Below are 26,417 nucleotides of genomic sequence, written 5' to 3'. Positions count from 1 at the left end.
AAACACTTTTAACATTTAACGGCACAAGATAGACATTTTTAGTTTAAAAGGTATAAATGGGGATAGCAAGGAAAAGGAACAAAGAAGGACCAAAATCTGACCAGGCAAATGTTAAATGCTTTTCATCCCTCACTGAGAAGTGGTGTGGGGCCTAGAATGTGCCTAAGAACAGGGATGACGTGGCATGTGGATTTGTGGGTGAAGTAAGCAGAAGTGGGGGAGGAAGGCTGAAAGGAGACTGTTGAGGGACCTGTGGGGTCCTGGGAGATAGGACACCAGTGCATGCCAGCTGCCCCAAGCCAGGCAGGAATTTCACTCATCCCCCCTGAGCCATGTGACCCACACATCTTGAGGAGGCTTGACGATCACTTGGCTGATAATGATATGCACAGGGCAACGCTGCAGTGAGGGAAGAGCCCCAGACTGAAACTGAGTCACTGTGTAAGCTGCAGCCTCTGAGTTTTTCACAGGTCCCTCAGCAGCTCTCCAGATGAAATCCCCACCTCAGGGAAGCATTGGTCCCCACCCTGCCCTTGAGCCTCCTCACACTCCAGCTTCCTAAGTAGGTTGCAGCCAACATTTCCCAAAATGTTTTCTATGTATTAGTCATCGGATGCCTGGTGTCCACTTTCTCCCCTCCCCTCCCATCATGAGAGTCTGTTGGCAAAGGCTAAGATGTGAGTATATCTAGGACCTGATTCTGGATCCCTCTGATCATCTCTTCCTGCTCTTAGAAGGACATTAAAGAGATGAAACAGCTAATATATCAGGAGCCCTTTCAACTGGAAAAACCAAGAGGCAACTAGAAGATAATATTTTCCTTCCTTTCTTATATGAGGCCTTCATGTTGGTAGCTGCATTGTCATATATATACGTAGGGAATTGCTTTTGTTTTCCAGGCGCTTTGCATTTTTGACTTATCTTTAATATAACTTTGTTCAATAAGTATTATCTGTGCAAATGGCTTTTAATTTTATTTTTTTATTAACCAAAGTGATAGTATGTGCAATCATCATGTTTTAAAATATGTATGTTCTCGCTGGACATGGTGGCACACCCGTATAATCCCAGCACTGGGTAAGGTGAGACAAGAGGTTCATTGCAAGTTTGAGACTAACTTGAGCTACAAAGTGAGCTCAAGACCAGACTGAACTGCATTAGTGAGACCCTGTCTCAGAAAGGCTCCCCCCCTTTGGAATGGCCAAATCAAGGTGATTTACATGTATTACTTCCCATGCCTAGTTTTTATATGATGGAAAACTCTTCAACTCTATCATCAATTTAAGCATGCAGGATGCGTTATTACCTATGACAAAGCTGTACAGGTGACCTCTTGAACCTACTCCTGAGTTGTAATTAAGGTTTTGTATACTGACAACCAAAGACTTGAGTCTGGGGCACAGTCAGCTTGACAAATTGCACAACCACTTATATAACTATTTCTGATAAGACTAGAGAACCTCTTTTCTGGGAGTAACCCTGAGCCTGGGAGCTACATTTGTATTCTTCTGGTTGATGGTGTTGACTTCTGCCTTGTTAGACACTTGAAGACTCCCATCACGGGGGTCTCCTGCAGAGAATTCCCAGTAGGGTGATGGGCTCTGTCTGTGGATGTAGAGGGGCCACTATGAGTCTCTCCATGCGTGCTACTCACAGAGGGTGTGGAGGCCAAGCTTCCCCTTCCTTGATCCTGAATGAAAGTCATCTTAGGGAAGGGACCACATCTTCACTGTGTAAAATCCTCTTCTGCATGTATGGTATTTACCGAGGTTCCAAGTTTTCACCTCGGAGGAAATGGTGATGTTAGGCAAAGAAAGAAGCTGAGTGGACATGCAGAAGATTGTTTCGGAGGACAAGTCCCTTTGCCCTTCAGAGTCTCTCTCCCACTGTAAAGCTGCCCCTCTTCCGGCACTTACTAGTGTGAATAAAGAGACCATTGTTAATGTTCTGAAAGGAGCGCAGAGTGAAAATGTGATATGACTGGCCCAGACACACCCAACTGAAATTCTTGTTTGATGTTTGCTCGATTAACCTTCCACTTGCTGTCTTGGAAGTTTCTTCTCCAGAGATCTCCTCAGAGCCTTCCTCCTTGCTTCAGTGGGGTCCCTTTTCTGTAGTGTGTTCAGTCCGGCCCAGGCTCAACCCAGAGGATTGAGAATCTAGTGCCAGGTTCCCTGTGGAAGGTTACGTTTGTTCCTAGTGTTGTTGGTCATTTCAGCCTGGCTGAAAAATTGTGCTTTGGCATAATCTTGTGACCTTGTAATCCTAAACCCACCTTCTTCCTGGCTTGTACCTTAACTCTTTTTAGGGAAAGAAACAACAACAACAAAAACAGAAGATAGTAGGTGATGTCTAAAGTGACATTAAGTATGAACAAGGCTGCCAGGTAAACCAGGGGTCCCAAAGATTAGAATTGGGTCTGTTTCCTGGGAAGAAAGCTATAGAGTAAATCTGTGGTCACTTGAAGGTGGGAATTTTATCCCCAAGGGATTGTATTAATTATGATTATAAGTGAAAGGAAACAGAACGTTTGAATTATATAGGTTTAACCAGGTAGAATTTTGTTCATATAACCAAAGGATTGTGGTAGGATGCCTAGGACTAGAGTGATGTGGCCATGATGCCACAAGGAATCCAGACCCCTCTGTCCACTCCTGTCACCTCATAATCTCAAAAATGGCTGCCCATCTCAGCATCGCTACCCAGTTTCAGGCAGAAGGAAACAGGAAGGGAAAAAATACATTCCAATCCAAACCAAGAGTCTGTCCTTCAGAGAGCTTTCTGAGATGCTTCATCCACTGATTTCTGCTTATATGTCCTCAGCCAGGGTTGTGTCACACAGCCAGTCATCTGCAAGAGAAGCTAAGCATGTCACCTCCACGAGCAAACTTTGGGTTCTGTTATATGAAAGAAGGAGAGTAGATCCAGCAGTGGCTGCAGTACTGAATTAAAGCAATAACAAAACAATGCCTTTATTTTTACATTGCATTAACATTTATTAATTTTATCCCCCTGACATACAAGGAGATAAATGAGTCAGCACCCTTCTTTTTTCATAGAAGGGTTAACAAATGGCAGTAGCAATCTGATGCCTCCAAGATTGTCAGAAATGCAGTCCAATGCCAATCCTGTTACTTCTGGACCATGATCTGTTCAGCGGGACCTGGATGTCCAAGAAAAACATATCTCAGAACGTTAGGAAACGCACACTCAGCAAAAGAATATAACATGTCATTTGCTGGCAGGGCATTTTGTTCAAGTGCATGGAGGAAAGAAGGGATATGAAGAGACTAACAAAGCCTTTTAGAGAGAGGTGCGGAGCCACAACTAGGTTTGTTTGCTACTATTAATAGTAATTAATAAGAATAGGTGACACTTACCGAGCCCTTTGTGCTTTACAGGCATAATCTCATTCCACCTTCATAACAATGCTCTGAGTTAGGTGCTGTTATTGTTGTTTTTGTTTTATAAAGGAGGATACACACATTCAGAGAGATTAAGCAATATACCTAGTGTCACACAGCCAGTAAGTGGCAGAGCTAGGATTCAGATCTCAAGCTTGTCTGACTTCAGTACCTAAAGACCAAATCTGACTTCTGTTCACTGATTTTTACCACCTCTGACTTACTCTTGAGTACCAGGTTTAACGTGGAATAGAATTCAAATATGGGCCTTAACAAAATTAGAAATTACTATGTGCAATGCTTTATCAAGGTTCTCTTCTCTTCTGTTCTGTCTCTGTCTCTGTCTCTCTCTCTCTCTCTGCCTCTGTCCTGCCCTCCCCTCTCTTCTCCTCTCCTCCCTTTTTCTCTCCTTTTCTCTCATACAGAGAATCAATCCCAGAGCTTCACAAATGATAGCCAAGCACTTGACCAAGCTACATCCCAAGTCCTCAAGGTAGTGTATTTTTGGTCTAGATTATAGAAGTTAAGTCTGCACCTTCTGAGGTTCAGCAGTGTCCAGTCTCGTTCAGCCCTGCCCCAGCTGACAGAGCTGCTCACAGCTGGTCTCACCCTGTAGCTTAGCTCTGCTCTTCCTGTCCAGTGCAGTTGCTGCCCCTGCTTGGGTCTCATTAATGCCATTATCCCTTTGAGCCATTTCTATTCAGGTTTCAGCTTTGGGTTGGCAAGATGGACTTTACTATTCTTGCATGTAGGGTAGAAAGAGGGGAATCTTGGGGGCTTCTGTGACCTCCTGGAACATCAGCATGGAAAGGAGCCCTCACTTGAGGGCAAGTACAGTCCAGAGTCAGACTCTAAAGTTGGAAAAAGTGGTGAGATCTAGTTGCTGCTGGACCAGGTATTAGCAGATCCATTTTAGAGATGAGTAACTGAGCCTCGGGAGCTTAAATGAGATACCTAGTGATAGAGTTATTTCCAAAAGATGAAAAATATTAACAAAAGATGATAAATATAAAATAAAAAGCGGCCTTTATTCTGAGAACACGGAGAGAGATGACCGGCAACCCCACCGCTGGCGTCCGGCGATCTCTCCGGCGGACACGTGGCGTGGGGGCCTGTAAATAGCCTCGGTTTGGGGTGGAACCTAAGGCGGGCATTAGGGATACACAGGTAGCCCATTGGTCCTAGGTTTGGCGCCATATGTAAATTCCCAGGGGCGGGAAGATGGCATCACAGGTAACTTCCTAGGGGCAGGGCAAGATGGGGCTTCCTGCTTCCGGTTGTGGCTTTCCTGGCTACAGTGTCCTGCCTGGGCCAAACCTTTCACCTAGGTCATCTACCCACTTTCTGAGCTTAATGCGGCTGCTCAGAGGAGGAGGAGGGATGAAGTGACCCCTTCCTTACAAACCAGGCACCTGCATATAATTTGGACAGAGCTTCTTGTCTGTAAGGGCTGTGATAAGAGAATAGCACAGCTTGTTCTTCTATTGAGCCAGTTTGCAAAATTGGCAAGAAAGCTGTCTGTTCCTGAGCACGTGACAGTTCGGTCAGCACACTGTTGAGTAAAATGTCTTAAACATGCATTTTAAATAGATACACCGTGCTCAGGAGGGGGAGGTGTTTTCGATTTAAGCACCTCCTGTGATGCAGTATCTGAAGCTTACTCTCCGCTCAGCCCCTCAGGCTGTGTTCTGGGAGCTAATTGTTTTTGGTGGCTTGCTCCAGCAAGCTGCAGGGCAGCATTTGATTGTTTCCCTGTTCACACAGTGGGTTCCGAATGTGCTATGCTCATGCCCTCTCACAGCACGGTTTTTCTCCCAGCCTGGCCCTCCTGGCCAATGATGTAAATGTACCAGCTGCTTCTCAGGAACCAGTCCGCATCCTGCAGGAGGGGCCAGTCCCTCTCCTGGGCATCAGCCTTCATGCTCTCAGCCTAAGCCCTCTTGCCAACCATGGTGGGTCCCTCTGATCTCCCATCTCCTCATCTGAGAGTCGGAGGCATAATCCTCTTACAGGCTCATGATTTATAGAGTGGCTTGATCTAAAGACTCTAAGTCATATTTGTTATGATCTACTGATTGTGGGGACATGGCCAGGTTTGCTTGAAGGGGCTGGGTTAGGCACTGCGGTGGACAGAGAGAAGGTGACAGGAAGAAAGTAGCACCTTGCCGGGAAGATGAAGGCGCTTCTGTTGCTGGTCTTGCCCTGGCTCAGTCCAGCCAACTACATTGACAATGTGGGCAACCTGCATTTCCTGTATTCTGAACTGTGAGTCCCCTTTAACCGTGCCTGCTGCCTGGGTTTTTGTGTCGGCTGTGTTGGGGGTGGGACTGAGTCAGTTCCCTGGCTAGCATTTCTGTTTGGAGGAAGAAACTATATACTGTAGATGCACTTGAACAAAATGCCCTGCCAGCAGTTTAAAGCAGCATTCTTCACTGCAGTCTGTGACTTAGAACAAAACACCATCTTACCGGAAGCGGTGCTTTTACAAACAACGCATTTCTTTTTCCTTGTTCCAACATCATATTTTTTGTGCTCGGCTTTTTCTTAATTGTGTGTTCTCTTCTTTGCATAAATAGAACCCAAAGAGCAGTTAAGAACAGAGCTTGCATGCACAAATCTGTGTTCTTTGTTGGGCATTTCTAATTAAGAGCAGGTTTCTTGAGACTGTCAGTCTGCATACCTGAAAACAGGTGACAGTATCAGAAAAGGGAAAGATAACCTTGTGCAGAAAAAAAATATATTCTCAATTTTATTTTTTTCATTTTTAAACCTCTGAGAAATAAAGAACTGTGCCACGAGCATCATATGCCCATTGCCTCCATTTAATGATTAATATTTTACTACATTTTCTTCATGAATTTTAAGTTTTTTGCTGGAAATTGGACTAAATTTTAGTCATCATAACATTTCACCCATAAATGCTTCATTGTATGTTTCTAAAGCATAAGGCCATTTTCTTACATGACCAAAGTTTATTTTATGAAAGATAATGACTTGTGTTCCCAGCCTTTAATATAAATATTTTTTTCTGGCTCCTTTTGTTAGTAATCTTTGAAGGAGGATTGCAGACTGATGTTAACAGCTTCTATCAATCATATAAAAAGCATCGCTGTGAGTGCCTCTGTGTTGAGTGCATTTACCAAAAAAAATGTGTTCTCTATTAACCAGACAGGTAAAAATAGCAAGAGTTGGTTTACATATAAATTAGAGTCAGTGTGCAAATGAAACACAAGAATTTAAATAGAGTTCATAGAGCTCTGATTAGGAAAGCTTGGCTGGGCATATTTAGATGGTGATATTCCCCATAATGGGCTGGAGTTTCTCTTTTGTAATTAGCTAGACTAACCAATTTGTCTAGCACAGTAGCTGCTTGATAGATGGTTGGTAAATAGAGCTAAATTCTTCAAGCAAGATCATTTGTTTTGAGGATGCTACATTTCAAGATTATCTGGCTGACCTTTTTGGAAGGTAACCCCAATGCACCTTAGATAAGAAGGCTTAAAATGAAAGTGCCTGGCTTAAACCTGAGTCACAAACATCCCTGGGGAAATGATGACAGTGTGGAGGCTTTTTAGAAACACATACAATGACCGAGCTAATTTGGATTATAAAAGGCTGTTTCCTGTCTCTTTCTAGATGCTGAAGTTGACATGTCTGAAATCCAGTGCCATAGCGTTTCTTCCTGCCTGTCCACTCCCATCTGCTCTCCTCGTTAGTCACTGAGTTCATTTCCTAAGTCCTGTAACCAAAGACAGCAAGCTGAGTGTCTAGTCATTTATTGTGTCACACTTCCAGAGTCCAGAATCTTGAATCAAGGACTTAGCAAGTCCATGCTCCATTGGAAAGCCGTGAGAGAAAACCCTTGCTCACATCCTTCCTGCTTCTCCAACTATTCCGTGCCTGTGGCTGCATAACTCCAATTTCCTTCTGCACATGGTCATCTTCTAAGTCCTTTCTGGTTCTGTTATGTCATTCTTATAAGGACATTTGTCATTAGATTTAGGGATTATTTGGATACTCCAGGATGATGGTGTCTTGAGAGCCATAACTCGTTTATACCTTTAAGATTCATTTTCCAAAATAAGGTCCCATTCACAGGTTCTTTGGGGGAGGCACCATGCCTCCCACTTTGGTTGCTAACAGAAGAGCCCTTCCACTGGGTTCAATCTTACAGCCTAACTGAAGAGAGACTCTTCATATTAGCTTAGAAATTTTCTTTTCTACAAGTACATGAACCAAAGGCAACTTTTCTGTTGAATAACTTAGTGGGCTCCAGTAGCTCATTCTTTCTAAGATGGGAACTTATGCAGAAAGCATGGTGCTAGGGAATTGCCAAGACACTGTTGCCAGAATATTCTGAGAAATTTCCAACCACTCAAGATGCTTTATGAAGGAATTTATGCAGCTATTACCTGATGCTGCTGCTGATAATTAACAAATTAGTGGATTACTGATATATTTCAGGTACTATGCCTTAGATGGATACAGGCAGTGGGAAATTAGACACAGTAGCCACCTTCTAAGAGTTGACAGGCTAACTGAGGTGAGATTTACATGTGTAAGAAATGGAATCAATGAGCCAAGCTAGAAGGGGGCAAGTCTTTTCAAAGTAATATAGGTAGTGAGTGAGTTAGAAGAGATAGTCACCACCCATCTCCAGATCCTAGAAAACTTAACAGTTTGAGTTGGAACTTCAAGTAGAGAGAGAAATGAGACAGAATCTGGGTGGGAAGACAATGCATTTTAGGCAGATAAACAACATTGGCCGAAGTTTGGGACTTACTGTAGTTGTCATAAAAGCTTTAAAAAAACAATTTTGAGTGGTAAATGGGACTTCTGAGCTAAGTTAACACCCCTGGGAGCAGGAACAGTGGGGGGGTGGCTGTGTGTCACTGAGATGAAGAGATTTGTCTCCTATCTCCGTGGTTCATTGGATTGCCAAGGCAGGCAGAGCTCAGGGGAGTTGCCAGGCTTCCTTCTCCACTCATGTGAGCTTTGGGTTCTGGCTTTATGAGGCTTGCTTTGTCCTCTACACTTGCAGGTAGCCCAGGGTCTCAAACTCAATTACCTGCAAAAGCCAGGCAGGGATTACTTTAAAATGTAAATCATTCAAGTATAAAACTAAAGGAGATGGTTGGGCCCCTCTGGGAAACCACAGAATGAATGAATATTGATACCTATATCTAATCTTCAAATTTTAAAATGGAAAGCACTCAGATTTACAAGAAATTCAACTTAAAACTGCAACCCTGGATCCCATCCAATAGATCACTTCCACAAGTGTGCTTTGGCCTTGCGGACCAACCATTTATGACCTGGGCAGCGACTTCTAAACATGTCCTGTTTAACTTGTTGCCTGACCCAAAGGAGAGTGAACTTACAGATTCAGCATAAAACTAGAGTATTTGGCGTGGCATCCTTGTGTGTTGACCTGGGGTCTGGAGTCTGCATTGACTCCTGAGTCTGTAGAAAATGTGCCGTGGGATAAAGGGCAGTGCTTTCTTCTCCAAAAGCCCTTATCCCAGAATCCCCTGAGAACCACTCACATCAATTCTGGGGACTAGGTTTGCTTTCCAAATGCAGGTGTGTGGACTTTTCACCAGATCCCGCAATAGAACCATCTGTAGAGGTGGGACCACCATTTTCTTCCTTGAACTTCTTAGATTATTCCTATGGGCCACATTCTTATTCTGAACAAGCTCCCAACTGATTCTTATGGGCACAACCATTAAAGAATGCTTCGTTCCAGCTGAGATGCAGCTCACCAACGTCCTGCTGAAAATTAGTACTTCTCTGTCCCTCAGTGCTGTGCCTCATCAGAAATTTTTATGTTTCTCTACTGCACTTGCGAGTTCTTAGAAGTTGAGATGCTAACATCCTCTGCCCAGCTTGTGCGCAGTTCAGTGCAGATTTAAATTGGACCAAATTTTATGAATTTGCCTGATATCTTAGCCAGTTTGTGAATGCCACAAGCCATGAGAGCAGAAGACCCTGGTTTGGTTTCTATGGTGGAGAACCTTTGGCTCAGAATGATTCAAACCAGCCACATTCAGTAGTTCCAGAACACAATCCTGTATCAACCAGCTGAAATCATCATTGCCCTGGTCCATGATCTTTCTGGCTTTTATAATTTTTCTTTAAATATTTAGTTTCACAGAAATCTCAGGGGAAAACACGGGAGTTTGAGTGAATGATGGAGTGCATGACACATGTTATGACCTGACAGCAAACCCTCAAGAGCCACTTCCAGAAAAAGATTTTCTGTTTCCTCCACCTTCAAAACTTCTCATTCCTGTCGCCTCGGGTAATACTTTTCACTGTCGTGTTCTTGTGAATATTATGGCCTGGTCTCTCCTATGGGGCAGACTCTGAGGGAGCTTGAAGTTTGGTCCTTACTTTTCAAAGTAAATATCTGTTCTGTAGGGACACAGATCAGCAGGACAGCTTAGCATGGATACTGAAAGATCACACATCCTGGAAACTAGCATTACCACTTAGCTGTGTGACTTCTCAGGAAGCCAGGAAATGCTGGTTGTCTAGCTTAGAGTCAAATAAATATTTTAATCTGTAAATGGAATCAGAATGAACAGTATTCATGCCAGAATCTGGAGATGAAAGTTACACTGTAGTCCTGAACACTGTGAGATAGTAGTTCTAACTGGGCATGACTTATTCCCACTGGGATTTTTTACTCAGAGAATTAAAATGAGTGATTTCAGTTTTGCAATGCGAGTCACTTAGGGTGATGGAAAGATGAGGCTTCCTAAAGGAGCCACCAAGAGCAGCAGAATTGGGGGACTTTGTGTGACCTTCCTGCAAATTGGGGTCGGCCACAGGAGTCAGGGACATAGAACACCCACCATGGACCAAGGACTCCAACCACCCACCACCTGTCTAGGAGAACTTTCTCAAAGCAACTTGCAAAACACATCTCTGACACAATTGGTCTTACTTTGTCCAGCAAGGACATTACTCAGGCTCACAGGCCAAACAGAGCCCTGACTCCTACACAGCTGGGCCCTCAGGGCTTTCCAGAGAGCAGATTGCTTGTCTTCATTTTGTGTATCAGTTCTGAGGTGGTCTAGCTTCTCCACTTCCCTTCCCTAGGTCAAGGCCTCATAACAAAACTAGCCATAATGGCTCCCGCGCTCACTGCTGCCGTCAGCCAGACTTGGGCCAGGTGGTGAGCCGTGAACTCCGCGACCTGGGAAGCTTCTTTTTAAATTTTTCTCCTCGTGGAGACCCACACAGGCAGGCCTAGATTCTTGCAGTTGGATTCTCTCTGGAGTGAGTTGAGGAGGGAGGAGGAGGCATGAGAGGAGCACGGCTGGATGAGCTCAGCATCCATTTCTTCCCCCTTCGTTTCACCGTGTTAACGACCCCGTCCCCAACACTTTCCAAAGCTCAGTGCAACAGGGTGAACCTTATGGGTTTGCCAGGAAATGATTACCAAATTGATTCTCTAAGATTATATCCCTTTTTCTTTAAAATAAAAAAAAAGTACTGCTGATCTCTGGGTTTTGCCTGTAATATATTTTGAGCATCTGAAGTCAAGTTTGGCTGAGAATCCAAAAGGAAGGAGGTAGAGTTTACAGAGGAAATAGAGTGAGATGGAGACGTCATATTCAAATAGGAATGAGGCCCAGGCTCGGGGGACAAACCAGGGCTCACTTGGGTTCAGTGACTTGCTTAATGTCTTTTGGAGCGTTTTGGTTCAGCACATGTTGTAACAGGGTATTTTTCTTTAACTTTTTAGACTTGGGTGTTTTGAGAAATTGAAGCTATCTATCTGTTCCTGGTCCATTTACAATGAACTCTGCTGCCTTGTAATGAGTCTTTGATGTCCAAAGAGCATTGTGATCCTGCTTCATGGTCTTATTTTTTTTCTCCTTGAGAAGCAACAAGTTCTCTTTTGCCAGCAGTGAAACAATTCCAGTTATAAACTCTTCACTTTCTGGTCTAAAGTGTTCACGCTTGGAAAACTTCTACCATGTCAAAGCCAGCAGTTTCAAGATCCCACCCTGATGCCTGGCAGATAGTGTTTGCCAAATGACGATGGCAGGTAGACAAGAGACAAAGTGGGATTTCTTTAAAGGTCTTACAGACTCATATTTGGATGGTTTCTTTTCTTTTTCTGACTTTTAATTTGTTATAATGGAAAAATTCTAAAAAGTGCCAAAGTAAAGAGGCGTATAGTGAACCTCCCTGTACCTTATGCCCATCTTTAACAATTACCCATGCATGACCAACCTCATTTACCTATAACCTTTTCAATTATTTTAAAACCAGTCTCAGACATCATATCATTTTATCTGAACCTTCCATCATGTGCAAGGTAGATTCTTAAGAAATGTGTCTCCTACACTAACATCACACTAAAACCAACTTCACTGTAACCCCTTAATATCACAGGTCCAGTCTGTTCAGCCTTTTTCCTGTTGCCTAATAATTTTTCTTGAGGCTTGTTTGAATTGTCAGCTTTGTATAGTTACTTGTATATATACACATATTGTATGTATATTTACATAGTCATATATTCATGTATGTTGTAGCCATATGCATATAGCCACGTAGGTGTCATGTGTGTAAGTGTACATTGTCGTACATGTGCTTATGTCTAAACCATACGCATGTACTACTGCATCAATACATTCGTCATAAACATGGACAAAAGCCTTTCTACAGGATAAGAAGCAGCGAAGAGAGTTCTAGGGCAGTCTCCTCTGCTCCAAAACCCATTTCTCATACTTTGGAGACCACCGCTTGAGAAATAAGTCCTCCAGACTCCTTGGCACTGGAACACAGCATTTTTAAAGTTAACACAGGACACTTTCTCACTGACAGTCTGCGGGGCTGGCCTTGGAAGAGCAGGGCAGGAAATGGCCCACTTTTGCAGGCCAAATAAAACTTGCAGGCCAAAGAAGCAGACATCCTTTTGTGTTAGTCACACTCCCCTTTGGTGCAGAAAAAAAGGGAGTGTCTCTCTTTGATGTGCCCGTGGCCTCCGCATTCTCTGCCCCCCTCCACACACACCACGATGGGCTTCAGAGGAACCACACTGGCCAAAACTGAAATGCTGCCAGTTTACAAAATTATCATTGTTGTTATTTTGATACCAGGATTCAAACTCATGGCCTTGCACTTGCCAGGCAGATGCTGTGCCTCTGAGCTACATCCCCAGCTCCTACAAGATTAACTTTAAAACCAAAGTGTCACAACTCGTTGTCCCCTCCTTCTTCCTGCCCTGGCCCTCCTCAGAGCAGTGGTAGATGAAGAGGCAAGGACTCCGAGACAAGGAGTAAGTCCACTTCCGTCCTGATGACCAGCATCCTGATGACCGCTAGAAGGTTGGAAGGGAGAAGCCTGCTGAATGAGTGACCAGGCACACTGGGGGGTCGGGCTGGCTCGCATTCCTTATCCAGTTCCTGCCAGCTGTGTGGCCTTGGGCACGTTACTCAGCTTCTCTGAGCCTTTCTCACTTAAAACTGGGAATAACGATGCCAACGCCTGAGGTTTTTGTGAGCACTAGATAAAATTCAGGGATCTGACAGAGGAAGCCCTTAAATTGTGGGTTTTATGAGTAATGGTAATAGTTAAGAGAACATATCCTGTCAATCTTAAAATATACTCTTTAATATCCTCAAAATCAGGCTGCATACAAAGAAAACTGGCAGCATTTTTTTCTTTTTTCTTGGTGATTTGTAAATAGCAACCTATTTCACAGTAGATGAAGTCTGATTCGATGAAGTTTGGTAATAACTAAACTTCAACACCAATCACAGGTTCACTGAGATCAGAAGAGTCAAAGGCTGGAACCCTGCCATCCCTTCCTCTCTGAAAAGACCTGGGAGTGACCGAGGAGCTCAGGCAGGGGTGGCCAGCACGCGAGGTGGAGATGGGAGAGGCCTGAGCCAGCCGTCAGCAGACAAGCTTGTTAGCACTCCCAGATCCTCTGGAGACTGGCTTATCCCAAGCTCCCATTTTACAGATGAAGAAACTAAGGCATAATGATTTACCCAAATGACGCAGCCCTCTAGGTAATGGGCTGGATAAGGTTGATCAAGTCATAACATTTTGCTAGAAACAATCTTAATATATGTTGCTGAACATTGTTGTGTAAAATATGTCCTCAAGAAGCAATAACACCAGAGCTAGTTAGAATTTTTCAACTAACAGCTTTAGGCAAAGCAATGCTGTAGTTGTGTTATAGTGAGGCACGTGATTCCCAATATTGTGCCCTTTGGGAACTGTGTGTCCTCTGAGGGAGTCTGTCTGCTGGGCATGCTCAGAGAATGATATCACAGGACTTCCTGGCAACTTTAAATGTGGCCTGGACCATTTGACAGTAATAAAGTTTCAATTTTGAAATAGAAAGGTTTTTTGGTACCAGGAATCAAACTTAAGACCTTGCAGTTGACAGACAAGCGCTGTGCCATAAAGCTGTATGTCCAGCCCAAAGCTTCTCCTTTGAATATGCCATTCCCACTTTTACATAATGGTAAAGGTTTCATGTCGGAAAGATAGAGGCAAAGAGGAATGGAACAGTTCCACCCAAAGTAGCCACAAGCTTCGGCTGCGAGTCATTAAAATCATGGCCTCTGAAGTCACTTAGATCTGAGTTTAAATCCTGGTTTGTCACTGAGTAGCAGTCTGCCTTTGGATAGGTAAATTATTTAGTCTCAACTAAACTGCAAGAGTCTCTTTCTTATATCAGTTAGTGGTAGTACCTACCTCATTGACTGAAAATTAGATACAACACACATGAGGCACTTAGTGGACACCTGGAACATTGTGTTTTGTGAACACTGTGATGATCAACATGACCTCAGTTGAACCATATAGCAAATGTAGTGAACCCTTTATCTTATTAGTGAGTAAACTAAGGTTAAGTGAGGTTGAGGAAGCTTCTCTAGGTAATCTAGCCAGCCTAGGATGCAAGCAGCCAGATTTCAGGACCAGGACATTTTAATTTGTTTGCTTGTGTTAAGTACATCCTTCATTGCCATGGTGATGGTGTTGCATCTGTGCGTGTGTGCACACGTGCATGCACTTACAGGTATTTATGTTGTTCCAGGTGTGTAATTCACTAAGACAGAATGAAGAAATGAGATGTATTTGGAACCAGACAAATAATTGCTTTATAGATTAAACTTTGTTGGTTAGAATACCTGGGAATTTCCCTGGTCTCTAGAACTCCTTTATCTTTGCCAAAAAAATTTATGAACCCCCTGAAAAGTGCTTCATGATCCATAAAAAGTCTCAAACATTTAGAATCTGCTTTAGAAGTTTTAAAAATCTAGTAGCAATTAGGTAGGAGTGGTGAGCAGCTCAGAAATAAGACTAGGAAAGTGAAAGTCTAAGAAAAAATGTTCTTTATGATTTAGTTACAAAATAAAGAGAAATGTGATCAATCTGATTTTTAAACTATGCCCCCTCCCCAATTTAGTTCCTTGATGTCTTTTTTAAAAAGTCTCAGAGTGATTGATTTATCACATTTAGTCGGTTTATTCAGACACAACTCCTTTTCTTCCTTGGTGTGGTCAACAGGGTCAGATTAGAGCATGTGGACCCCAAGAGAATATGATTCTCCTTCTGATTCCTTAATAATTGTTTGACCTTTTATTTAGCAAAGGCAGAGAATCTCTATTAATGAAAACAGTACTTTACAAACAAGTTAACCTTGTCCAGTGGAAATAAATCAGTGTTCTAAAAAAAGAATCAACAAGATGTTTCCCACTTTGAAGAAAGTTCTTGTGCCTTGTTCAGTGTTTTGTTTTCTAAGTATAATTTTCCAAACAGGCAACCTCATGGTAGATGAATGAGGAGTTTATATTTAGATAGTAACAAAGAAAATACTTGCTCCTGGGACGAGTATGATAATAACAAATATTTATCAAATGCTTATGACATATTAAGCATGTTCTGGGCTCCTAGGATTCGGCAGTGAATTCTGGATCTAAGTAGTGTGAAATAAATCAGGGTAAGGAGATGCTGTTTTATGTAAGGAATCCTTGATAGGAAACTGCCAACTGAACAGATGGCAGAAGGAAGAGCTAGAGGCATCTGATGTCAGGACCAGCCAACAAACAGGACAGCGAAGACACTCAGACTCCTAAGTGCACATCTCTAAAGAGCAAATGATGGCTTCCCTTTATAACACAGGACTCCCACGATAGTGGGTGAAAGCCATGTAGGAGGAGCTGGCACCTGAGGGACTCAGGAACGTGAGCTCTTGCTAGTTCTGCTGGCCTTTTCCTTTGCTGGATTATTCCGGAAGGAGGGGAGAGGAGGGAATTTGTACCGGTTTGACATCTCTCTGGATCACATCCTCTGAACTCACAAATGCCAATGGCCTCCCTCCCCACCAACTTTCCTGCTCGGTGTGAATTCAGGTTAAGTTTTCTCATCTCTAAAGTGTGTTGCTTTCTTTTTCCTCCTCCTGTTTCCATGTCTTCAGGGGTTTCCCCAACTTAATGTCATCTACAAACTCTGTGACGATCACTCCGGGGTCACCCATGTAGAGCGATATGACAGTGACTGTTAAGACGACCCTCTGAAACACCTTCCCACGACTGGGCTTATCGCCACCTTTGTTAGTGATGTTTGGCCATTTCCAGTAGCACCCCGCTTCCTTTAAATCTTTGGACTAATCGTAAAACTAAAATAATTCCCAGTTGCCAAGCATGGTTAACCCATCCCTTTCCACACCATCCAAATTGTTTATATTCTTAGGTGCAAGAACAGTATTGCAGTTTTCAAGATAATCTCATAAACTTGTCTGTGATAATTTAAATGTGAATTATTCTGTGATTATTCATACCTGAATAATCAGGTTTTCTGAATCTTTTACATTTTACTTCTCCAATATCCCATAATTTTTAAACTAACAGTTATATCTGAATATATATATCATACACTAATTTTTCACCATTCTTTCTTGTTTTCTTTCTGCATTACTGTCACATGATTGGTCTTTCTCCAGTTTTCTGACTCCCCTTCAGTGCAAGGTAATTTTTCAGACATAATGACTCATTTTTACTGCATATTGTTCACTAAGCATATTAGTCAAATTCTTTTATTCCCCAGGGCCATGTGTCACCTGGAGCAGCTGATTTATGCGTGCTCGTGTTTGCCAGATACTCCTTTACCTAGTTTTTTGTCCAAACTTATCTGCATGAATTTATAAGCCTCTGAATTTATTTTTTTTTAACTGTTAAAAGAATTTATCGTTTGGGGATTTTAATGTTTTCCCTTCATTGTTTGCCTCTTTTCCTTGTAGATCTATATTCTTTCAAGCTGCTTGACCTATTTTTTGTGACTCAGAATGAGCTTACAGATTTCAAAGCTATTGTTAAAGTTTAAATTGTTTTGGTTCAACTCATGTATTTTTCTCTGCTGAGCTCAATTCACACAATCCTTTGTCTTGATTTGATTGTCCTTGTCTCAAGTATTCATAACTCTGCAGTGATCTGAAGGGTTTCTGACATATGATTGAGTAGGTGACTGCTTTTTTCCACTGGTTATAAATAGTTAGGAGCTGAAATAAAAGAAACATGAACTATAAATTTCTTGCAGAAAAAAAAAAAAAAAAAAGCAATGGAATGTGCTCATCAGAGCAGCTTCATGAAACTACCAAGCTTCTCAAAGCATAAAATTTTCCACTATGTGAATAGTTTGGTACTAATTATTCACCCTTACTCAGAGAAATAATTGTCTTCAACCCAACCTCTTTTTAAACATGACCTTGCCAAGTCAACATGATTTTAGAGAGCATTTTGCTAAAGTTTATTAGGTTGCTAATAGTGTCCTAACTTGCTTGATACCTCCACCCACCCACTAGAGAATCCTGAAACCATGGAATCCATTCCCTCTGTTTATTTTTGGAATCTCATCCAATAACCTTATTTTACTAAAGACAACTGTTTGACCCCAACACTCAAGGACACTTCAGTCCGTAACTGCTATGTGCCACTGACTACTCCAACAGAAAGCTCTGTTTATAATTCAGTCACTCAGATTCCTAACAAGCTTGTGTGCAAAGTAACCTGTCACTTGCTCTCTGGTTTGATACTGTCATAGAATAAAGTGAAGCCTCACTGTTATTTGTTGTTAGCAAGAATAGAGTAGTTGTTAGGTCATTGTACTTTGTTGAAATAGGTTTATTTAGTATTGATTGGTAGTCTGAGCAAAAATCACTGGAGCAACCAAAATTACTAAATTTCTGGTTCTAAGTGCATAACCACATCAAGCTTTGTCACAGATGCTCAATGCAAGAACAACAGAAATTAAATATTAATTATAGCTGGTTACAGAGAGAGTGGAGCTTAGCTGTGGTGGACACTCCAACAGTTTACAAGGAGCTGCTGACCCTCTCCATTGAAAGCATACTTTGAAAATATGCAGTAATCAATGTCTTAGTGTGGATTTTAGATCGCAGTCCCGTTACTGAGATTGAAGTATAGATACAGTTTAAAGAGATTGGCACAGAGATTTAAACCCAACAAATTAGAACTGAATCTCTGCAAATAAAGAAAATACTCAGATGAATTATGTGCTCATTTTACTAGAAGAGAGATTTCAGTTTTAAATTTCACTTTTCAAAGGCCTAAAAATCTCACACATAAGCAAGTTTCCTGAATGGAAGAACTTGAAAACATCTGAGCATTTTATTAGCCTTGTCATAATGCAGTAGGCAAATTCTGTAAGCTCTACTATTTATTTCATTAGACAGAAGGTAAAATAACTTCTCTACTACTCAAAACAATGTGTGGTTAGAAGAATCGGAGTGTAGAAAATAATGCTAGGGATCTCCAAGGAAGCAGATGTGTCGACATTTCTTGAGTCCAGACCTTGACCTTGGACATCTAATGCTCCACTTGCTGGGGGACCTTCATGGCCCATTGGTGCCTGATGGAGCCCTTGACTGATGTCATTGCCATGAAGTACCATGAACTCCTTTGATGTCATGGGATGCTTACATGGTTGATCAGATTTTAGTCAGGAAATCTAACTTACAGGTTTTTTTTTTAAATGCTAATCTCGAAACTTAGCACACCCTTGGACTTGACTCCACTTTTAGTGGGACCAAGTTGATTTAGTCCTCTTTCTGGACCCCTTTCAATCAGTTCATCTCCTAGACTTGGCCACCTAAGACTGTGTGCAAATGTTCTTCGGCTGTTTGGCTCGCTCCTCTGATTACTTCCAGAAGTTACAGAACATGCTGTTCCTGTTGAGGGTCTTCAATTACCTCAATTACCTTTTTTCTTTTCTCTCTCCCTCCCTCCCTCCCTCCCTGAAAAGAGCTCTTGTTCCAACGCATTCGTGTTTAGCCTTTCCTAGTCATGAAAATAATGAGACTGGACATAATGGCTGTTGCATTTTCTGTTTGTGTGCAGCATCCCCAGTGAATCGAACACCTGTGCATCTGGTGGCTCTTTCTGTCACAGTGTTTGAATCATAGGTGAATCGACCAAGATTCAGGCTATTCAGGGAAGAGGTTTTAACCAAACACATACCATGATGTGCCATGAAGCATCTGACAGTGAGCTGACTGACTCTGACCTGTCCAAAATTTAGGGGTGATTCGCATTAATTGTACCTAAAATGCAACTAAATGGTTTTTCAGAGATAACTCCTAATTCATTTAGCAAAGAAGGACAGGGGTTCTGATCTCACACCCCACCTCACTTTGTGTGGCTGTCTCCACCTTCCACTACCTTTGGTGCTGGCAGAGGCCAAGTACAACAGAACTTTTAGGAGAGCTATTTTAGTATATCAAAACAAAGAGGGCAAGTGGCATTTCCCTCTGTCTGCGTCCCTGCCCTTAGGCTTGCTGAGGAGGTCTTCCTCACCTCACCATGTCCGTCTAGTGCAAAGGATGCCATCCCGTCCCAGGAGAGACCAGATGCCCACCCTTTAGTCCCTGGGTGTGACATGTGCTCTCCTTCTGTGTTCCTGGCTCTGTGCTTGGAAGTGAGTTTTTAGTGGTGTTTTTGTGACTGCTGATTTTTTTTTAAATAAGGTATTTCTATTTAGTCAATGGCTAACTAATACTAATTGTTATGCAAATTTATTTAAGCCTTTGTGCAGCCTACCATTTCATAGTCCGAATGAGAATAGTTAGAGAAGCAATGACTATTCATAAGCAGCCGCCCAGCCTTAGGACCCTCTATCTCCCAAAATGCCAGGCCCAGCTCACTCTGCTCGGGCCTCCCCACACCACTTTCTGTTCTAACCAGCTGGCTGGACCAGACTACGTGTTTATGAGGATGGAGTGCTACACTTTGAAAACTGTTCTTTCTGTTGTGAATAAAAAAACAAAAAAACATTGCTCTCCTTGGCTTAGTTACAGGATGCTGTTGGGGGCTCTATGAGAACTGAGGGCACAGGCTATTGACAGATGGAGAGGTAATGCCAAGATAGGGGGCCAGGCTGTCCACCTGTGTGGCCCAGGCAGCACCCAGAGCTTCAGGTCTGGCCATAGAGCCTGATGTTTGAATCTCAGTTGAGTTAACTTAACTGGAAAGATGGAGTGAGAGAATACTAAAGAACCTAAAAAGTGACCATACTCACACATGTAATACTCATTTTGTGTATATATAGATTACTGCAAAAGGAATAAAGCCAAAGTTTTCCAAAAACCTACATCTGAGCACCTAGTGATAGAAACATTATAGCTTCACTCCCCGCTCCCCCAGAAACAGGACTAGACACAGGGATGCCTAGAACTTGTTCTTCAGATCACAGATTCAGTAAGAAAGAGTAGACCTAAGGCAAGTCTACACTTGGATTTTAAGAGCGTTGTGTACCATTTCAAAGCATGTATAATTTGTGGGCATTTAATGCCAGAAAGGATCACATGTTCATGTTCTCATTTTTATCACGTTTTAAAGCAAATCAACTTTGAAGGAAAATCAGTGTATCACCCCCAAGATACAAAGAAAACAGCTCTAGAAGTGAGTCTTTCTAATGGAATGTATAATAGCTTTTGCTGTGAATAAAACAATATGCAAAAAGGTAGGGTTTTTAAAAAGTTAGATTTTCCTAACTAGTTAGAAAATTAATACTGTTAACACTATGCCAAAGATACTTGAATTTTGCTACTGTCAGAGAAAATAAAGATCCAGAAATTCCACATTTGTGCTACTATTTATGCCATATTTTAATAAATGCAGTTTATTGCAGCCTTTGTGTTGTCTGACTAAATGAATATACCATTAGCTGTAGCGTTAAGAACAGGAAGAGAATTGACTAATTATAAAAACACAAAGGAATGATTTGTCATGAACATGTTATGCTTCCTCCACATAATCAAAGGCTCTGGAGAGGCATTTAGAACACTCATTCAAGGAAGCTGTGTCACTTCAGTATTTATAAATCTCTTAATGAAGAAGTGATGTGAGAATGGAAATCCTTGACTGGGAACATAGTGGCCCCAAGATCTAATCCGGAGTCTCATCTAATGAGGACTGCCAAACACATTTTTATAACATGCTTTTTTAGAACAGACTGTGTCCTACGATAAAGGTCAGCAGAGAAGGAAACCTTTGGAGTCAAGACTGACCTGTGCTTTGAGCACCTTTTACTTAATACCACTTCTGAGTACTTATGACTGCTTTTTAAGAGTTCCTTGGAGGATGCCTTTGTGCCTGCAGCCTTTGTGTTGGAGTCCTTTTCCGAAGGACATATACCATGAGCATCTGTCTGTCCTTATGATGAGACACTTCAGTCATAGGACAAAATACTATTAGGCATTTCCTGTGGGATTCCCACTGAGTGATTATTTGACTTGCACTTGAGAATATAGAATATGCATTCATACATGTAGCATATTGTTTTTATATAGATGTAGCTTTAGTTACTTGTATTAATAAGATGTCTATCACTGGAACAAAATGCCAGACACCTTGACTTAAGAGGAGAGATTTATTTCATTTCACAGTTTACACAGGGTTTAGTTCATGGTTAGTTGGCTCCCAGGTGGAAATGTCATGGTGGAAGGACCTGATAGAGCACAGCTGCTTGCCCCTATGGCAGTCAGAAAACAGAGAGAGAAGGAAGGAGCTTGGGACGTGGACGCACCCTTCCTGGTAATGCCTTCAGTAACGTGAACCTCCCCACCTCCTGACAGCACAGGAACTAATGAACTCATTAATGGGTAGGTAAATCCACCGATGAGAATAACACCCCCATGATCTAATCATCTTCCAAACATGTGAGACTTCTCGGGGACATAGATCTAAACCATATTACTCACTACTCATTTCCTCCTGGTTAAGGAAAATTGTGCTGCTTTGTCATGTGTCCCGTAAGGCAGTGACAGGAGGCTGTAAAATGCTTATTAGACACAGTGGAAAGACTTCAGGTTAGGGTCAAGTGATCGGTCCCCAAGGTTTGGTTAGGTGCCTGAAAATCTCTCAGAAGCACTGACCTTGACTAAATATAATAGTGTGGCATTTTAATTTCCCCATCTGTAAAATAGGGAAGATAGTACCTTTGTTAGCAATCTTCAGGTGGTGTACTAAAGTAAAGTCAGCCCCTGCCCCATTTGCTTATGAATTGAGCCAGTCAGTGATTGTGAACCTTTTAGAGCTTTTAATGATACAAATAGCCCACTAGGGTGTGAATGCCATAGGTTCACCTCCACTGCAGATAATGAGGAAAAGAAAAAGATGGAGAAGTGGGGAAGAAAAGGTAATGAAGTACGTGGCATATACATAGTGTTGGCATTGGGGGAAGTAATTCAAGGATCTGGACTGACTGCCAGTCAAGGAAAGCCAACCACTCATTTCCCTGATCTCATCTCCATATCTCACTCCAACCTGTATCAAAGGATTGTGATGTTTTTCATAACTGACAGTGATATTTAACTCTGAAGACATTCAAACCGTGTTTTTAAAGTATTTAGTAAGAGAGTAGAAGGATGAAAATCACAAAATAGATTATATTTAGTATCATGACAACATTACTCATTTTCTTAGATGGATGTCTCATGTGCTCTTGTCGGTAAACAGAGTATAGTAGTTTGTTATTCTTGACCAAAGGGAAGTACTTCACCTGTGACCCACATTAAGATGCAGGTTTTATGTCATGAAAATAAATTCATTTCAGGATAAAGACAGCGATGACAATAAAATTTGCAGAAATGGCACCAAGAGCCATGCCTTAAGTAACCCATGCAGAGAAGCCTGGTCTCGGTTGTTTATGGTATCTACATAACCATATTATACAGACTTTGTAGGGAAACGGCTGCCTTGGTGGGCTTCACACAGTTTTGGTTGTACTTTGTATTCCTTTAAAAAAAAAGTCCAAACCTTTCAATTCTGATGCAGGAAAAACAATCTGCTTCTTCATATCTTCTGACTCCTTCTAGCCCTGAGGATTTATAATTCCAGCGATACCTCATTCATGGATGCTTTCATTTGCAAATAATTTGCTTCACAATCAGAAATGTTTGCCAAAATTTTGTTTTTGTTCACGAACTCTGCGTTGAGTGACAAACACAGGCATGGTCATCTTTCCCACACAAACATAAACATCATCATCTTTTCCACAATCATAGAACAAATTAAGTTCATGAACTGAGGTACCACAGTATTCAAAAAAAAATGACCAATACCTCACATCAGCTTCAGGACCACAGGACCACATTTGAACAGGCAAATGTTATTGGCTTTGTTCTTTCTGCTATAAGCAATCATTTATTTCCATCATAATTTGTAAAAGGCATCAAAAGAGCCTTTCTTAGACAAGAGCCCCCAGACATCCAGCCTCGCCAGGGAACACAACTGGTGACTAGCAAGACTGAGACAGGCCAGAAGTCACTGGCTCTTGACGTGGTTCTTTTCTTTTTTCTTTCCTTTCCTTTCCTTTCTTTTCCTTTTCTTTTCTCTTTAAGCAGAGTATATCTATTGAGAGAAAGAAAGCTTCTGTCTGAGAGACAGACAGAGGGGTCCCAAGTAAGTTGCCAAAGACGCTGTCTTTTCTAGGGATTTTCATCGAGTAAAACCATGACATGGTACTTTCTTGAGCAGTAGGAGATAGGTGAGACATTTCTCCTAAACCTCCTTCCATCTTTCTGTTCTGTTCAGCTGCACACTACGTGACCAAATCCAGAGCCTAGAGTGACCCCTCACCCACCTCATCTTTTGATTGTCAACTTGTGACACTTAAGATTGATGACAGGCCTTCCTCAGAGGCACAGTGCCGTTGAGAGGCAGACTCACAACTCCTGAAGAGGAGCCAGACTGTAATAAGGCACGGATGCAGTAATTGGTCTCAGAAATTGACATTTCTGAGACACGGTTGTTTAGCATGCACTAGCACTTCTGCCCAGGGTAACTAAACTCCATGCCCATTCCTGACATGACCCCATTATGAAATATAATCATGGCTTCAGTTATAAAGTGGGTCATGACTATCTTGAGTGCTAATGTCTTTGATATGCTAATGTCTTTGTCAGTCAGATACCCACCTCTGCCAACCCGTATCGCCTTGCACCCTGGTCTGTCCACTGGCTGGCAAGGTGTGGACCAAGTTCTCAGACCTTGGTGTGCATTAGAATTCCCTGGGGGCTTGTCAAAAACACAGTCGCTGGATACCCCTTCGTGCTACCCAGCAGTCAGCCTTAGCACTATTGACATTTTGAACCAGATAATTGTTCGTTGTAGAGGTCACCCTGTCCACTGTGGGATGTTTAGTGACATCCTCAGCTTCTTCCCACTAGAAACCAGGAGTAACCGGCCAATTTGTGACAATGAAAAAGGTCTTCAGACATTGTCAAGGCAAAATTGCCCTGGTTGAGAAACAGTCTCGGGGATTCTAATTCCTAAGCACAGGATTCCATTTCCATAAGTCCTTCCTGTAAATCTCGTTCTTTTGTGTGTCCCATGGGACTCTTCTTCCCTTTCACTCACCTGTGTGTGCTGTAGCCCCTGCTTCTGTGATGTTATGGACTGGATCTTAAATGTTTTCCCCAAAGCTCATGTGTGGGCACTTTGGGAGGTGGCAGAGTCTTTAAGAGGTAGGGCCCTGCCACAGAAGGTCAGTCACTGGGGGCAGCCCCTTCTCTCTTTGCTTCTTGGCTGCCATGAAGTGAGCAGCTTTGCGCTGCTTCACACTTGCTACCGTGTTGTTATGCCTTGCCACAGATTCAGAAGCGAAGAGGTCAAGTGACCATGGACTAAACCTTCCGAAATCCTAAGCCAAAATAAATCTTTCCCCCTTCAAGTTGTCACAGTATTTTTTTCACAGTGATAGAAAGTTGATTGATATACCTGGCCACCTGCAAGATAACAGTGATATTAAAAATGTGTGGCCCACTTTGTCCTTCCCAGGCTAGGCCCACTTGCTGTGCACAAGGAAGCTCACTGATTAAATATAGAATCATGCTGTCTGCTTATATGTGGCCTGCTGTCTGCACTTAATAACACATTTTTTACATAATGCTCCCACTGTGGTAGAACCCCAGGAAAACAGTAAATAGGACCCCCACTGGGATCTGTGGGCCCAACCTGGGTAGAAAGCTTCATCCCAGCAGACTCCTGGAGGGGAAAAACTTGGCAAAGATGATACCTAGGCAGCCTGGAGTGTTCCCTGAGGGACACTTGACCGGAATTCACTGCAGGTGAGGCTGCCATCAGTAAGAACCCATCACCATGCTGGCCAGCACTGGCCAAGCCAAACTGGTTGCTTGCCTTTGTAGCATGAGTAAGTGAACCGCTTTCGGGAATTTGGTTGTTTAGTCTGGCTTTGTGGTTGGAACTTCCTCTTCCAACGATCACACTGGGAATGTTATTTTCCAACTGGCATGAGGAGAATTTCTTATGGGATTATCAAAGTGAATCCTGTTCTTGGAAGGGTTGCTGCATTCAGTAGGGAAGAAGCATCCACACAGCTCTTTGTGGAAAGTGAACGTCTTATTTAAAGTAAGCCCAGATGCACTCTGGCTGCATGAAGACTTACAGTCTGTAGGTTCCCTTGTGGCTGCCAACTATAAGAACTAATGATCTCATGTCATCAGCAACTTTCTTGAACCAAACGTATTGATGCAATCATGTCCTCAGTCCACTTCTTTCTTTAGGACAGAGTCCTCATACAGGCATACGAGAAATAGTGTCTGTATTTGCTTCTCATTGGAAGAGTGAACAGTAGAGTGTTAGCTTCTGACTTGTGTTTTTCTGTAAACAGCACCAGAACTGGTTGACTCCTTAACAATAGAAACTGAGAAACTGAGGCAGAAGTTGGTCTCTAGTCCTCAAAGTAAGCACAGTGTTTCTGTCCTTAGAATATTCCTAAAAACACAGAAATAAATAAATACATCACCAGGATGTTGTTGGGATAGGAGAAAGAGCAACAACACCCTAAGATCTAAGGGTCCTAAGATCCCTCTTAGAACTCTGAGTGTTAATTATGGTCCAACATCAAGACAAATGAAGTACAGAAACTGTGGCTTACCAGCAGCTTAGTTCAAACACATTGTAAACATGGAGCTTTTCAGTCTCACGTTTCATGCTGGTTCACAGTTTACATGATGGTTGTAAGTTCATTCACCTCCCTTTACATTTTCCCTGAGCCTACATGTTTACATGGTGGAGAAGCATCAGAGCAGTCAAAACCTAACAACTAATTTCAAGCTAAAATAATTTATACTAAAAGCATTTCAAAAACTAAATATTGTCCTGACCGCTGTCTGTCCCTGAATATCTCGTCCAGGGAGCTAGGATTGTGGAGTTGAAGAGGGATACACATCTAAGCCGGGCTGAGCCCTAGAATTCTAAGATTATCAGGGACAATAGAGATACCCAGTATATAGTTTTCATCCCAGAAATGAGAGGACTGAGTTGTGCCATAAACTAAGTAGTTTGGTTAAGAAAACAGTGAACTGGTGCAGAAAAAAAGGCAGGTGGCATGTCTTGTAAATCTCTGCCTCACTTTTTTGCTAATCACAGAATTCTGTTGCCCATGAAGGGCACTGTCTCTACCTTATGTTCACCCCATTTCTTTGCTAGTCAA

General features: G+C 42.3%; 1 protein-coding gene across 7 annotated transcripts in view; it reads left to right on the top strand.

Moving 5' to 3' along the window:
• Positions 1-26,417, top strand: part of Lnx1 (ligand of numb-protein X 1) — a 112,614-nt gene that overhangs the window by 19,903 nt on the left and 66,294 nt on the right. The window contains exon 1 of one of the 7 annotated variants that reach the window (XM_003471659.5): positions 5,304-5,669. The exons of the other annotated variants lie outside the window; for them this stretch is intronic. Coding sequence (XP_003471707.2) covers positions 5,578-5,669 — 92 coding nt within the window. The 5' untranslated portion in view covers positions 5,304-5,577. Of the gene's footprint in view, positions 1-5,303; positions 5,670-26,417 lie in introns of those variants that run through there. 7 annotated transcript variants of the gene reach the window in all.

This window comes from Cavia porcellus, unplaced genomic scaffold (assembly GCF_034190915.1).
Source record: "Cavia porcellus strain 051 isolate PalLab524CR breed Dunkin Hartley unplaced genomic scaffold, mCavPor4.1 scaffold_30, whole genome shotgun sequence".
Lineage (NCBI taxonomy): Eukaryota > Metazoa > Chordata > Mammalia > Rodentia > Caviidae > Cavia > Cavia porcellus.
Note: the sequence above shows the minus strand (reverse complement) of the source record. Positions and strands in the feature narration are given on the sequence as shown.